General features: G+C 51.5%; 4 protein-coding genes across 4 annotated transcripts; 3 read left to right on the top strand and 1 right to left on the bottom strand.

Moving 5' to 3' along the window:
* Nucleotides 1-50: 50 nt before the first annotated feature.
* On the top strand, nucleotides 51-1654 carry LRP88_09377 (uncharacterized protein; the record flags this gene model as incomplete). Its single annotated transcript, XM_083245863.1, has 4 exons — nucleotides 51-320; nucleotides 378-959; nucleotides 1017-1536; nucleotides 1587-1654. The coding sequence occupies 4 exons, from the start codon at nucleotides 51-53 to the stop codon at nucleotides 1652-1654; spliced, it is 1440 nt and encodes a 479-aa protein (XP_083096976.1).
* Nucleotides 1655-2016: 362 nt separating this feature from the next.
* LRP88_09376 (SMP-30/gluconolactonase/LRE family protein) lies at nucleotides 2017-2931 on the bottom strand (the record flags this gene model as incomplete). The annotated part of the gene is made up of 1 exon (XM_083245862.1): nucleotides 2017-2931. The coding sequence occupies one exon, from the start codon at nucleotides 2929-2931 to the stop codon at nucleotides 2017-2019; it is 915 nt and encodes a 304-aa protein (XP_083096975.1).
* Nucleotides 2932-4225: 1294 nt separating this feature from the next.
* LRP88_09375 (uncharacterized protein) lies at nucleotides 4226-5586 on the top strand (the record flags this gene model as incomplete). Its single annotated transcript, XM_083245861.1, has 2 exons — nucleotides 4226-4336; nucleotides 4408-5586. The coding sequence occupies 2 exons, from the start codon at nucleotides 4226-4228 to the stop codon at nucleotides 5584-5586; spliced, it is 1290 nt and encodes a 429-aa protein (XP_083096974.1).
* A 1706-nt stretch (nucleotides 5587-7292) lies between these two features.
* Nucleotides 7293-9752, top strand: LRP88_09374 (uncharacterized protein; the record flags this gene model as incomplete). The annotated part of the gene is made up of 3 exons (XM_083245860.1): nucleotides 7293-7873; nucleotides 7935-9600; nucleotides 9657-9752. The coding sequence occupies 3 exons, from the start codon at nucleotides 7293-7295 to the stop codon at nucleotides 9750-9752; spliced, it is 2343 nt and encodes a 780-aa protein (XP_083096973.1).
* Between the last annotated feature and the right edge of the window lie 2745 nt (nucleotides 9753-12497).

Here is a 12497-nt window from a genome sequence, read left to right as displayed (position 1 = left end):
GTTCAACCTGATATGCAGTCCAGTCCAAGTAGACGCAACCAACCTTCACCATGAATTCACACAGCGAAAACAGAGTACCTCTATGGATCGATAACGAGCCCGTCCACACAAACGTCGAGTTTCTAGTCACCAACAGCGCGACTGGAAAATCCATTTCTGCCTCGGCAGCTTTACCAGAACACGTGGATCGCGTCGTCAAGAGCTCTTACAGAGCATTCGCCCAGTGGAGTCGTACTACGATATGGCAGCGTCGAGACCTGTTGCTCAAGGCAGCCAAGCTTCTCGAGGAGCGGAGGCGCGAGATAGAAAGCATACTCAAGGTAAGAAGAACTATTTTTTTTTTTTAAATTTGTCAATAATCGAGTCTGACGGAGCAGGTGGAAATCCCCATCGATGACTTTGTCATCCAGCAGATCAACATTCAGAGCTCCATCGACCTCCTCCAGGAATTAGCCTTCCACGTGCAAGACTCCGAGACTGGAGCTCTCCTCCCTAGCAAGCAGCCGAACTCTTATGCCATGGTCATCAAAGAGCCGTTGGGTGTCCAGCTAGGCATCGCACCTTGGAATGCATCCCTCTATCTCGGCATCAGAGCGGTGGCAACTCCAATCGCCTGTGGCAACACCGCTATCCTCAAGGCTTCCGAGGCGACGCCTCTAGTGCACAACTACATAGGGGCTCTGTTTCGAGACGCCGGCTTTCCTCCTGGTGTCCTCAACATCCTACAGCATAGGAGGGAAGATGCGCCAGGGGTGCTTAACGCTCTCATCAGTGACAAGCGCGTGAGAAAGGTCAACTTTACAGGGAGCGCCGCCGTAGGCAAGGTCATTGCCGCTAAGGCGGCAGAGAGCTGCAAGCCTGTACTGTTGGAGCTGGGTGGAAAGTCGCCGCAGATTGTGCTTGAAGATGCAGATCTGGCCAAGGCTGCTGAGGCTGCGGCCACAGGAGCGTTCGCCCACGTGAGTTTACAATGGAACGTCGGCTCACCTGTTACAAGCTGACGGATAAATCTATAGCATGGCCAGATCTGCATGTCTACCGAGAGGATCATCGTCCACGCTTCAGTCATGGAGCAATTCTCAGAGAAACTAGCTGTGGCTGCACAAAAGATACAAGTCCAGCCTGGGGCTTCTGTAGAGCAGGTTGCTAAGGTAAAAATTCTTGTGGAAGATTCACTCGAGAGAGGTGCCAAGCTCCTCTTTGGGAAGGGCATCGAGACAGAGAACTCTCATATGAGTCCGCGGGTGCTCACCGAGGTCACGCAGGATATGCCCATTTGGCGTCAGGAAACCTTTGCGCCTCTGGTGACTCTAGTGCCGTTCACGACGCTCGAAGAGGCTATCGATCTGGCGAATGATTCCGACTACGGATTATCGTCCAGTATCTTTACTTCCAGCGTCATTAGGGGCATAGAGGTGGCTCGGCGTCTTGACACGGGGGCGGTTCACATCAACTCCATGACGGTTCACGACGAGGCACATCTACCGCACGGTGGAATAAAGGAAAGTGGCTGGGGACGCTTTGGAGTCCCGTGGGGTAAGCAGTGATCCTGATCACCACTTGAGGTTCTGACTAACCATGAATAGGAATCTCAGAGTTTACTCAGCTCAAGACTATTACAGTGACGGATGAAGATTTAGGTAGCTGCTGCTAGATATGAGATGCAGGGAAGATTTTCCAACACTAGGGTTTTCGTGCAACGACAAGAGAATATGAGATCGGGCTACCTTCTATCACATAGTACTCCTCCCTCAAACCAGCTGAATATACGTGTCAAGGTGCTGCTTAGCTACAACATCAGGGTTTCTCGGAAAGGGGGTACTGATCCTCGGCGAACCTTCTCATTCCCAAGAAGAGTACAGCATAGAAGCAGAGAAAGGAAAATAGGAATAGACAAGGGGCACTTTGTCCCGCGCAGCCGCGGTATCGCAGCTCACAACGATGTCTTAAGGAACTAATCTTACGGTCATGGGAGCTTAATTAGGTAGTTCAGTAGTATATATCACTATTTAACGTTCACTCTCGGCGTGGACCGCCAATATCTACCCTCGCCGAGCCAACCGCACAAGTCGTCTTCTTGGCAACCATGGCGGTAAAGATGCTCTCTCCATCCGGGACCTGGTTGACCACTAGATACAATGTCTTTCCATCCTCCCCTCCCAGATAACACGCCGTAGCATGTCCGCTCACACGAATTCGAGCGTTGATGTTGCCCTGCTGGTCGAGACGGATGAACTGGTCGTAGCCCAACAAAGAGAGCCAGATATTGCCCTCGGCATCCAGACATCCGCCGTCAATCTTGACCATCTTCCCGGCAGCTTCCTTCTCAGCAAAGTCTGGTAGAGAAGAGGGAGACCAGAAGAGTTGTCTGTTGGACAGCTCGCCTCCAGGCCCCACGTCAAACTTCAATAGCCCCTGTCCAAACGTCTCGGCCACGAAGAGAGATTTCCCATCGTCAGTGATTACCAACGCGTTCGGAAAAACCAGGTTCTCTGCAGCAACCTTGGCAGTACGGTCCATATCTACCATGATGAGGCGACCAGGCGAGGGATCCTCCCCGTGGAGGACTCGAGCCCCTGTATCATCCAGGTAGACCCTCCCCACATTGTCGATGTACATGTCTCCACAGTACCCGGTCATGATCCCGGATAGATCGCAGTAGAGCGTCGTCTTTCCATTCTTGAGCTGATAGAGCTTGGTGTCAAACATAGACGAGTAGATGAGCGACCCGTCGGGATGGAAAAACATGCCGTTGGGTTGCTGGTCAACCTTGGCCAAGACAGTCTTCTCGCCAGACTTTGGGTTGATGGTGTAGATGGTGCGGCCAATCATGTCGCTGACGTACAAGAGGCCATTGTGGTATCGAGGGGCTTCGCCGAAGAGCATGCCATCGGCAAGGGGTTGATACGTGAATTCTTTGGCGGCGGACATAATGCACCGGGGCCAGGTGTGGCTTGGGCTGAGACGAGGTGAGATTGAGTTGGTGAAAAGGGGGAAGATATAGCAGGACGCGATGCTGGATGCTGAACACCCTGAAGTCGTGGAGCATAGCCTAGCTTTATACTGTCCGTCCTTGGACTCGTTCCTCCCATCAAGGCCAAGAACCCAACACCCCTTAGCTGTTCCGTCTTTCTCTGGGGAGAGGTTTCCGCGCATCAGGGTCGAGAGTGCTTTGGCCATCATCCGCTAACGTAGACGCCACGAAAACCAATTTGCGGGGGTGGATTGCAATCCAGGGTCCGCTCGGCGGATACAGATCCGCATGCTCGACACTTTGTGGGGTAGCTCTGCCGCCTTGCCTCCATCTATCAGTATTCCGTTCCTTGCCCTGCCTTGCAAGATGTTCACCTGCTACCGCATACCTTGGTTCAGACCGTCACCTATGACTAGAGCTGAAAACAAGTTGCAGCACAATCTGCAACACAACGGCCCAGCGGTGAAGCCCCCGGGCGACCCGGTACCGGTTTCAAACACCAAACTTATGCGTCAACAGAACCAAGAGATAGCTTATGACGATAGGAACATGTTTCACTTCAATTTTTATTAGAGAAACACGGGCGTTTTGGAGATAATGACCACACAAGACATATTACATCTGCAATTTGCGGGCATTGCTGGCATGTGTCTTGAGCTGGAGATATTACCCAGCTAAATAGTGTTCCTACTTAGCTGTACAACTTTTGACCAAACCCACGATGGAGAAATATTTCGCGGGTAGAAGGAGAATGTATTGGAAAAGATTGGGCATACCGCATCAGCTCCCAAGCCGTAAAATTTGCGATGGTGTAGCAGCCAGGATCCCAAAGACAGGGCAGGCCAGCACAAACTACAGTCATGGCCACACAGTAGAATAATGATCCCGGAACCAATTAACAAACCTCCGTGACCAAGGCCCGGGAATTGCGGACTTGGAGGTCAGTTTCGGGGCTGATGGGGATTGTGTTCGGAACCAATTGCTTCCGGCTGTGGGGGAATGGCGGCAAAGATTCCGTGAATGACATGTTGCGGCTAAGCATCCGGGGTAATGGGCGAAAGACTTGATCGAACGGCAAAGAACGGGTTGTGGCTCTTCCATCTGAGCAAACTGCCGAATTCATATCCGCTCTGATGTGTGCTTGTCACAGATAAGAGGCTCCTCGACTTGACAATTCCAGGCCTTCTGGCACATGGGTCAACTTCAACACACCCACAGCTTGGAAGTCGAGTAAATATCACAGTTTGCAACATGAAAGTCATCATCAATGGTGGAGGCCTTGGAGGCCTTGGGGCCGCAATCGCTCTCAAGAAAAAGGGCCATCAGGTTACGGTGCTTGAAGCAGCTCCAGAATTATCCGAGGTGAGAACACACCCGGCGCCTCGCTCCTCTGTCCAGGACCCGGACCCGAAGCTAACCCTCCTGTCACTTAGGTCGGTGCTGGTATCCAGATCCCTCCCAATTCAAGCCGAATATTGTGCAGCTACGGCCTCAAGGACAAGTTCCTAGAGAAGGTTGTCTGGCCTCAGCACTTTGCCTTCAAAAGATACGAGACGGGGCGGCTATTGGGAACGACGCCATTGCACCCTCACCTCTCGGAAAAGTACGGATCCCCTTACTGGCTCATCCATAGAGCCGACTTTCAGGGGCTTCTTTTTGACGCCGCAAAGGAGTTGGGTGTCGATATTCGCCTTGGTTGCTTCGTCGAGTCGGTCAACGTTGATGACCCAAGCGTGAAGCTGGCAAACGGGGAGATTTTGGCGGCCGACCTGGTGGTAGGAGCAGATGGCATCCGATCCAAGACACGGGAGGCGCTTCTCGGGAGGATCGTTGAGCCAAACCCAGCGGCCAACTGCTCCTATCGCGCAACCGTCCCTGTCGAGATCATGTCTGCTGATCCGGACATTTCCCACCTCATGACGGACATCAACGCCAACTGCTGGATTGGGCCTAATCACCACATTATGGCCTATCCCATCCGTCAGGGTGCCATGTATAACCTTGTCTTGTCTCACCCCAGTGGCCTCGCAACGCCTGGCAAGTGGAACGAGCCCGGCAACCTTGAGGAGATGCGTCAACACTACAAAGACTTTGATCCAGTCATCCAAAAGGTCCTGTCCAAGGTTCAGAGCTGTCTCAACTGGAAGATTGCCGACCTGCCTAACTTGCCTACTTGGGTCAGTGAAAACGGCAGAGTCGTGCTACTCGGAGATGCAGCTCATGCCATGGTGCCGTTCCTGGCTCAAGGCGCAGCGCAGGCTATCGAGGATGGCGCATGCCTCGCGGAATGTCTGGCTCGTGCCGAAGACTCGTCTGACATCCCAGATCTCATGCGTGCCTACGAGGCCATCCGCAAACCGCGAGCCGAGCGAGTGCAGCAGGCGACTCGAGACTCTAGCCGTGTCTGGCACTTGCATGATGGGCCTGATCAGGAAGCCCGGGATCTAGCATTTGCGTCTATGGCGGCTAGCGCCCGCGATGAGAAGATGGATGAGGCGTTAGACAAGGCAAACCCCAATAGTTTGAGCGGTAGGGAGTTCCAGCCTTGGCTGTTTGGACACGATGAGATAGCCTTGACGAACTCGAGGCTGGATGAACTGTCTAAGCTTTAAAAGTACTAAACAAGGTTTTGCTCCCCTTAACTTGCTCTCGTCCTGGTCGTGCCGGTTTGTGGAGCGTGAGTACATGGCTTTGGTTTGGCCTAGCGGAGCTTCTACGCATATTACACCATGTATAGAGAACCACGATCGTCTGTCACAGAAGGTATAGGCGGTTGTCACGAGATACACGGTTTTCAGCAAACGAATAAAGCCCCTGTCGTCGGTGACAATAGACATCATGTTGGAAAACCTGAGGGTAGAGTTAGTACTGCATCCTCGTCAGGGAAGCATAAGGAAGTGAAGTCTAAAGAATCGAATACTCACACTGGGATCCCAGGTGAAGAGATCATCAACAACCGTCCGATTGTGAGTTTTCCAGCAGCATTTAGGTGTAGGTTCACCTAATCATCAAACCCGCTCGGTTACATATATGACCATGCTTCGTAGACCCGAGGCTCGAGATCCTTCTTTATCATGTCTGCGCGTAGACTGTTGGGAGGGCAACGCTGGCTTTGACGGCGAAGCCCTCGAGATCTTTCAAGTCCTCGAGTTGAAGAATACCAGCCGAGGGGTCTGAAAAGCCTGTAAGACGGCTAGAGGTGGAGTCTAGATGGTAATATTCTCGATAATGCTTCTGTGTTGTAGTGTTGCTGTACTGTTTCGATTTGAGTTGCTTTCATGGTGGTGTCATCGTTCAGGAAGGCTTTGCTAGCTGAAAGTCGAGGAAATAGTTGTACCGCACCCTCATGCTAGACTGGAGATTCCTGCCATTGAGGCAGGAAGAGTTACAGATCACGGCTCAACTAGTACCTGAATTGAAGACTAAGACACTGAGTCCACTAATTGATGGTGTCCAAAGCGTCCTGATGAGAGCCAGTCTCGATATCAACATTTCCGATAATCTCGGGACATTTGTAGGCCACATAAATCCTGTGGCCGTTAGGCGCATGCGTGGGCACGCGCAGCTCCCGGTTTCCCATGCGCTGTATTTTGGTTGGGCATGAAGGGGCTGTGTGTGTAAGGGTGGTGGGCATCCATGAGGCATTCGTAAGGCGGTATGAAAGATTTGCCCGAGCCTAGACGAACCAAAAAGCAGTTCAGGTGGGCACTCAGACGTACTTTAACCAACTGCATTTGCCAAGTCCGCAGCTGTGTTGCCAACTCAACACGCCACAGCCTCCTGCGGCTAAACAGCAGTCCGGCAGTTCAAAATCGGGGTTCCAGAGGAAGCGTAGTTAACTCTTCTTTGTCGAAGGCCGAAATAGCCACTTAGAAATATATATATATATATATATCTGACAAGCATAACCAAAGTAGAGAGACACGCTAAGCTAGAGTTATGTCTATGCAGGTTGCGCACTTTTGTGGGTTCTCTCCGCTTTTTCAACCTCCCCCATGTAAATGTGGCTGCTTACCATGTCCGTTGTCCTGCAAGCCAATCCAAGGCTCTACCTGAGGCAAAACTTGCCCAGTATTGTTGCTGCTCTAAGTCTGCCCCAGGTTGGGCCCCGTTGGTCCTCTTGCCTGGTCAAGCAGAGATGAAGCCGTGGTAGATGAAACTTTTAGCCAGCAAGGCGCAGCAAACAGTTGGATATGCAGAGCCTTGAGATCGGACAGGACGTCCTTGGCCTAATGTGAAGAATCAGGCTCTGGCTAGTGCGTGTTGTCGGGTGGGCAGGAAGGTAGGGGAGCAGGCTGTGGCGACCCTCGCCGCTGCCATGATTGACGAATGCCTGCAAAGGAATGCGAACAATCCAAGAAAAGCCTTGGCGTACTTCTTCTGCACATACAGAGACGGAAACACTCAACAGTCTAATTCAATACTCTCCTCGCTGTGCTCTCAGCTTGCTCGGCAGAATGAGAATGCATTCCAGATCCTGCAGGAGTATCACCATGAGCTGACACCTGAGCGTCAACTTCAGGCGGAGGCCTCCATGAAGGAGTTGATCAAGGTTCTTCGAAGAATGTGCTCCTCATTTGATCGAGTATATCTTATTGTTGATGGGCTGGATGAATGCGCTCAGCAAGTCGAAGACTGCGTGGAAAGCCTGGCAGCTCTCCTCCTATCCCCTCAAGATGAAACGCTCAACCTGGCTTTGCTGAGTAGAGATGAGATTACTATACGTGAAATTGTGAGAGGCCAGTTTCAGAACGTGGAAATCGAAGCCCACACTGAAGACATCGACCGCTATGTGGCCCACGAACTAGATCAGCGCATTGCCTCGAGAAAGTTGAGGCTCAAAGACCTGGCACTGAAAGATAAAATCAGAAAGAGGTTGGTGGACGGGGCCAAAGGAATGTAAGTGTCTGAAGCAAGTCTACGTCTCGGAATCATACGATGCTAATACATGAGATCTTAGGTTTCGGTGGGCGGCTTGCCAACTAGATTACCTCTGCGAGCTTCGAACGGATGGGGCACGGGAAAGGGCACTGGGCAACCTGCCGCCCACGCTCTTTGCCACCTATGAGCGCATCTTGGCCAGAATCAACGAACCCAGCCAAGATCAACAGATCGTGCAGAGAACTCTTCTGCTAATTAGTTCGCCTTATCGTGGATACCTCAGCCTCCCACAAATATGTGAGGCCATTTCACTCCAAGATGGCTGGGAGGAACTCCTGGATCAGGATGTTGTGCCACAGGAAGAAGTTCTCCGATGCTGTGGTAGCCTTGTCCGAACCAGGAAAATGCCAGAGCTTGATGAACTGGGCATCGAATTTTCACACTTTTCAGTGCAGGAATATCTCCAAGATGAATGCCTCAAGAACCCCACGCTCAGTGTGTACGGTGTATCTCGGGGAAAGGCCTGCAGTCTCTTAGCATCTCTCTGTCTTGATTACCTCACCCTCAAGAGCCATGAGCAGTTAGCGAAAGCAATCTACGATGCAATCTACGATGCAACCGACGACTCAGTCGAAGATGCAACAGACAAGGCAATTGATGTCATGTATAGAGGAGACTTGCAACATCCTTTCTACAGACATGCTGCGACGCTCTGGCCGTTCTATGTACGCGAGGCCGGTGAAGGCTGCTATATTGAGCGAATTCATAGCCTCTTCCAGCTTCTAAAGACACCAAGCTTTTGCTTGTGGGCGACGACATTTGCTGCTCACGTGATGTCTATTGAACTTGAAGAATGGTTTGGTCATGATGGCAAATGGTTTGATGCACATTATCCCGGTGATATGACCATCTTCAACCCTTTTCATGTCCTCCGACCGGACTTTACACCTCTACACATGGCGGCTATCTTGGGGATGCCTGATCTTTGCGATCATCTACTCAATCAGGGCGTAAATATGAATGCTCGGGGCAAGTTCGGCACCCCCTTGCACTGTGCAATCGCTGGTCTTGGAATTTTCGTCTTTGGCTCGCCGGCGTCGAATGAATGGGACCTGTTCCACAACTCCCGTAACTTCAACAGAGCAGGCCAACTGCTTGGACGACGTCAATCTTGCCAAGTTCTACTCAAGGCCGGGGCAAATCCACACTTGCACTTCATAAATGGCCAGGAGGAGACCCATTCATCTCTGTCTCTTGCTGCAATGTCGTTGGGCCATGAGTACGGCCAAGAGACTATCGTCGAGCTCATCGAAGCCGGCATAACCATTGGAAAAGAAGACCTGGTCCATTTTCAGGAACGATACCTTGCTATGTTCAATCGATCGGAGACACAGGCCATCGTGAGTCTTCTCAGTGCTCTCAGCCCTCCAGACCAAGAGCCGAATGGCACACCAAGATCGCGCCTGTACGCCGAGACATACAAGTGGGCGGCAAGTATGAGAATCAAGGACTTGGATCAACTATCGACAGCCTGGCCAACAGAAAGGTTCAGCGACGTTGAGATGATTAATCTTATCTCTACATGGATCAAGAACAATGATGACCTCGAGTTGGGTCGGTTCCTGGAAAGCAGTCGATCCGGACTGGTAAAATCTACCAAATTTGGATCTTGGAATGGGAGCTCCCTCCACTTTGCCATCATATGTGGTTCGCTGGATGTGCTCAAGAAACTTCTTGATCATGGCGTTGATGCAAACATAGTTGAAGAAGACGGAGAGACACCAGCGCATTGGTGTCATAGGGTGGGCCCACTCCAAGTGCTGTTGGAACATGGCGCCTCTACGATTGTGCCCAACAAGACCCTAGAGACAGTTTGGCATACAGCTGCGAAGAATAGCGAAATAGTAATACTGGAACGCCTTCTTGAGCTCGACGTCAGACAGGAGGCGTTGAAAATGGTCTCTTCGAGAAACGAAACACCAATCTGCTCAGCCTTGAACAACGGGCGAAAAGACGCTGTCCTATTGCTCCTCAAACACTGCGACTCGAGAGCATTCTGGAAAAGTGGCAAGTCTATCTTTCGGAAAGCGGCGGAAATGGGGTCAGCTGAGGTCATACAACATTTGTTGGACGTTGACATCGAGGTGGACGGCATGGACGACATCACGGGAAGTCCACTCTATCATCTTTCCACGGACGCCCCCATTGAGTGTTTTCAAATACTCAAGGACCTTTTTCCTTTGCACCAACGAAGGAAACAAGATTTCAGGACGCCACTCGAGTCGCTCTTGTTTCGGGCTGTGGAGAATGGGGTCCCACTAGACCGCGAGTGCTTAGAACTCATGCTCTCCGACGCTGCTGTCTTGGAGTCCAAGGAAGCGAGCAACCTATGGTCGTTCATGGCAGCTGTTACCTCGGAATCTACCAGTGTGTACAATACGGTATTACGAGGATCGGGACAGCCACAACGCTACTCTGACTGGGACTCTATCTCGGACATGATGCAGCATGTCATGGGGCAGTCAAGACATTGGGACAGCGCGGTGGGCAAGCCCGAAGCGACACGACTTTTATCTTTTGCTATCCTACACGACGATGTGGATATGGTGTCTTTTCTTATCGACAAGGGGGTCGATATGCACTCAAGGCTTGATGAACTCTCTCCGTTTGAATTCGCCTGCTTTCCCAACGTCCCGATCAGCGAGAGGGGCTTCGCGTTTCTCTTGAAACACGCAAACCCAGAGAAGATCTCACAAGGGAATGAGTGGCGTCTTGGCTGTGGGTCTCTTCACTTTTGTGCAGGATGGAACGGGCCGAGACACGACTGCGATTGGAAACTGAAGCAAATGTTGAGGGCGGGCGTTGATCCGAATTCGCCCTTGCCTGTCGATGCCTCATCACATCTTCAGGGGTTATATCGCCACAGCCAAAATACTTCTCGACGCTGGAGCTGATCCATGGGCTCGAGGATCTTATCCATTCGATGCAGCTTTGGAAGCGGTTTGCCTTGGCCACTATTCCGTACTCGAAAAGGTCGCAGCAACCAACAGCCAGACTCCTTGTTGGGGTCGAACTTGGGGCGGCGTCTTCGACAACAAGCAGTGTGCTGGTGGGAATGCGCTGCACCTAGCTGCATCGAAGGACAACACAAAATGCCTGGAATTTTATCTCGATCGAAGTTTATTATCGGATCTAGAATGTCGTGATGATGACCTTGAGACTCCCATGCATTATGCTGCTCGGTTAGGTCACTCCTCAACAATCGTATTTCTCAAAGCCCGCGGGGGAAACATCAACGCCAGAAACTGCAACGGCTTGACTCCATTACATCTTGCTGCCGACCAAGGACACCTGGAGACGGCCAAAACCTTGATCAACCTCGGCGCCGAGCATCAACCTTGCAACAGAGGCTGCGCGCCGCTGGTGTACGCATACGCAAAAGGAAATGAAAGCATGATTGAAGCCCTCCAGAGTTCCTCTGAAGAAACCCAAGAATCAGGTTCTTCTATCAAGTCTCCAGGGACGTTGAGGCTATTGGCAGAGGCAATGCGAAATGCCATTCTGCGGAGAGATGTTACGGCTTGTGAGAGAATCCTCGCCCTTGGATGTCCAGTAGACATCGAGATCTATCTCGGCCAGAATGTGACTCCTTTGGCTGTGGCAATCTGTCACCAAAATGATCCGAAGATTGTTCAGTGGCTAGTTGACTCCGGTGCAACGGTCTCGACAGTCTTTCCTCAACCCTACCAGGGCCGGTACTTGACCGCTCTCGAAGCAGCAGTCGCTCGGCCGATATTCAACAGTCTCTTACACAAGTTGTTGAACCATTTTTTGGAAGAAGGGGGCAATTTTCTTGACATGGCTCGAAGTCCTCTTCATCTGGCCGTCGACTGCAACAATATTGAGGGGCTCAGGATTTTGTTAGACTGGCTTCGCATTACGTACGGCAGCTCCGAACTGAATTTGTAGGTTGTCAATCATTTGCTGAACCTAACCCAGCTGACAATTTCCTAGGAGCAAGTCAAGTCGCATTGTCGAAAGGAGCTCTTTACAGCACGTCACACTGTCCGCTTTCGTCAACCAACAAGATACTCTATATCATCAAACTGCACTTCATGTGGCGGCCTCCAAAAACAACCTTGAGGCCTGCGCCGCCCTGATCGACAGTCGAGCCGATATTGAGCAGGCAGATACTAGCAACAGGACACCACTTCACTTTGCAGCTTCATCCGGCTCCCTCCAAGTTGCCAAGGACCTCCTCAGCCGCGGTGCTCGTTCCAATCCATTAGATTTGTTTGCTGAAACGCCTCTCATGCTAGCGTATCGGGCAGGTCAGTTCGGGTTGGTCGATCTTCTCACGCCACATCACGAGAGCCCGACGAGTACAAACCACAAGGGCGAAATTCTTTTGCATTTCATGACGAGATACGAACCCGGCCCAGCAAGAAAAGAGGTTTCTCTAGAAGATTTCTCCCACTGGATCGAGCAAGGGGCCAGCCTGTACTCACGAGATACCGATGGAGTAGCCCCTATGCACTGGATCCTAGCCAGCCACTCCCCGGGCTACCTGCAGTCACTCTTAGATAGAGATTGCCAATTTCTACGTCCACACGAGATGACTCAGTGGCCTCATGGTTGCTTC

Source organism: Fusarium phalaenopsidis (assembly GCF_050370095.1).
Source record: "Fusarium phalaenopsidis strain FUZ10S chromosome Unknown contig_32304, whole genome shotgun sequence".
Lineage (NCBI taxonomy): Eukaryota > Fungi > Ascomycota > Sordariomycetes > Hypocreales > Nectriaceae > Fusarium > Fusarium phalaenopsidis.
Note: the sequence above shows the minus strand (reverse complement) of the source record. Positions and strands in the feature narration are given on the sequence as shown.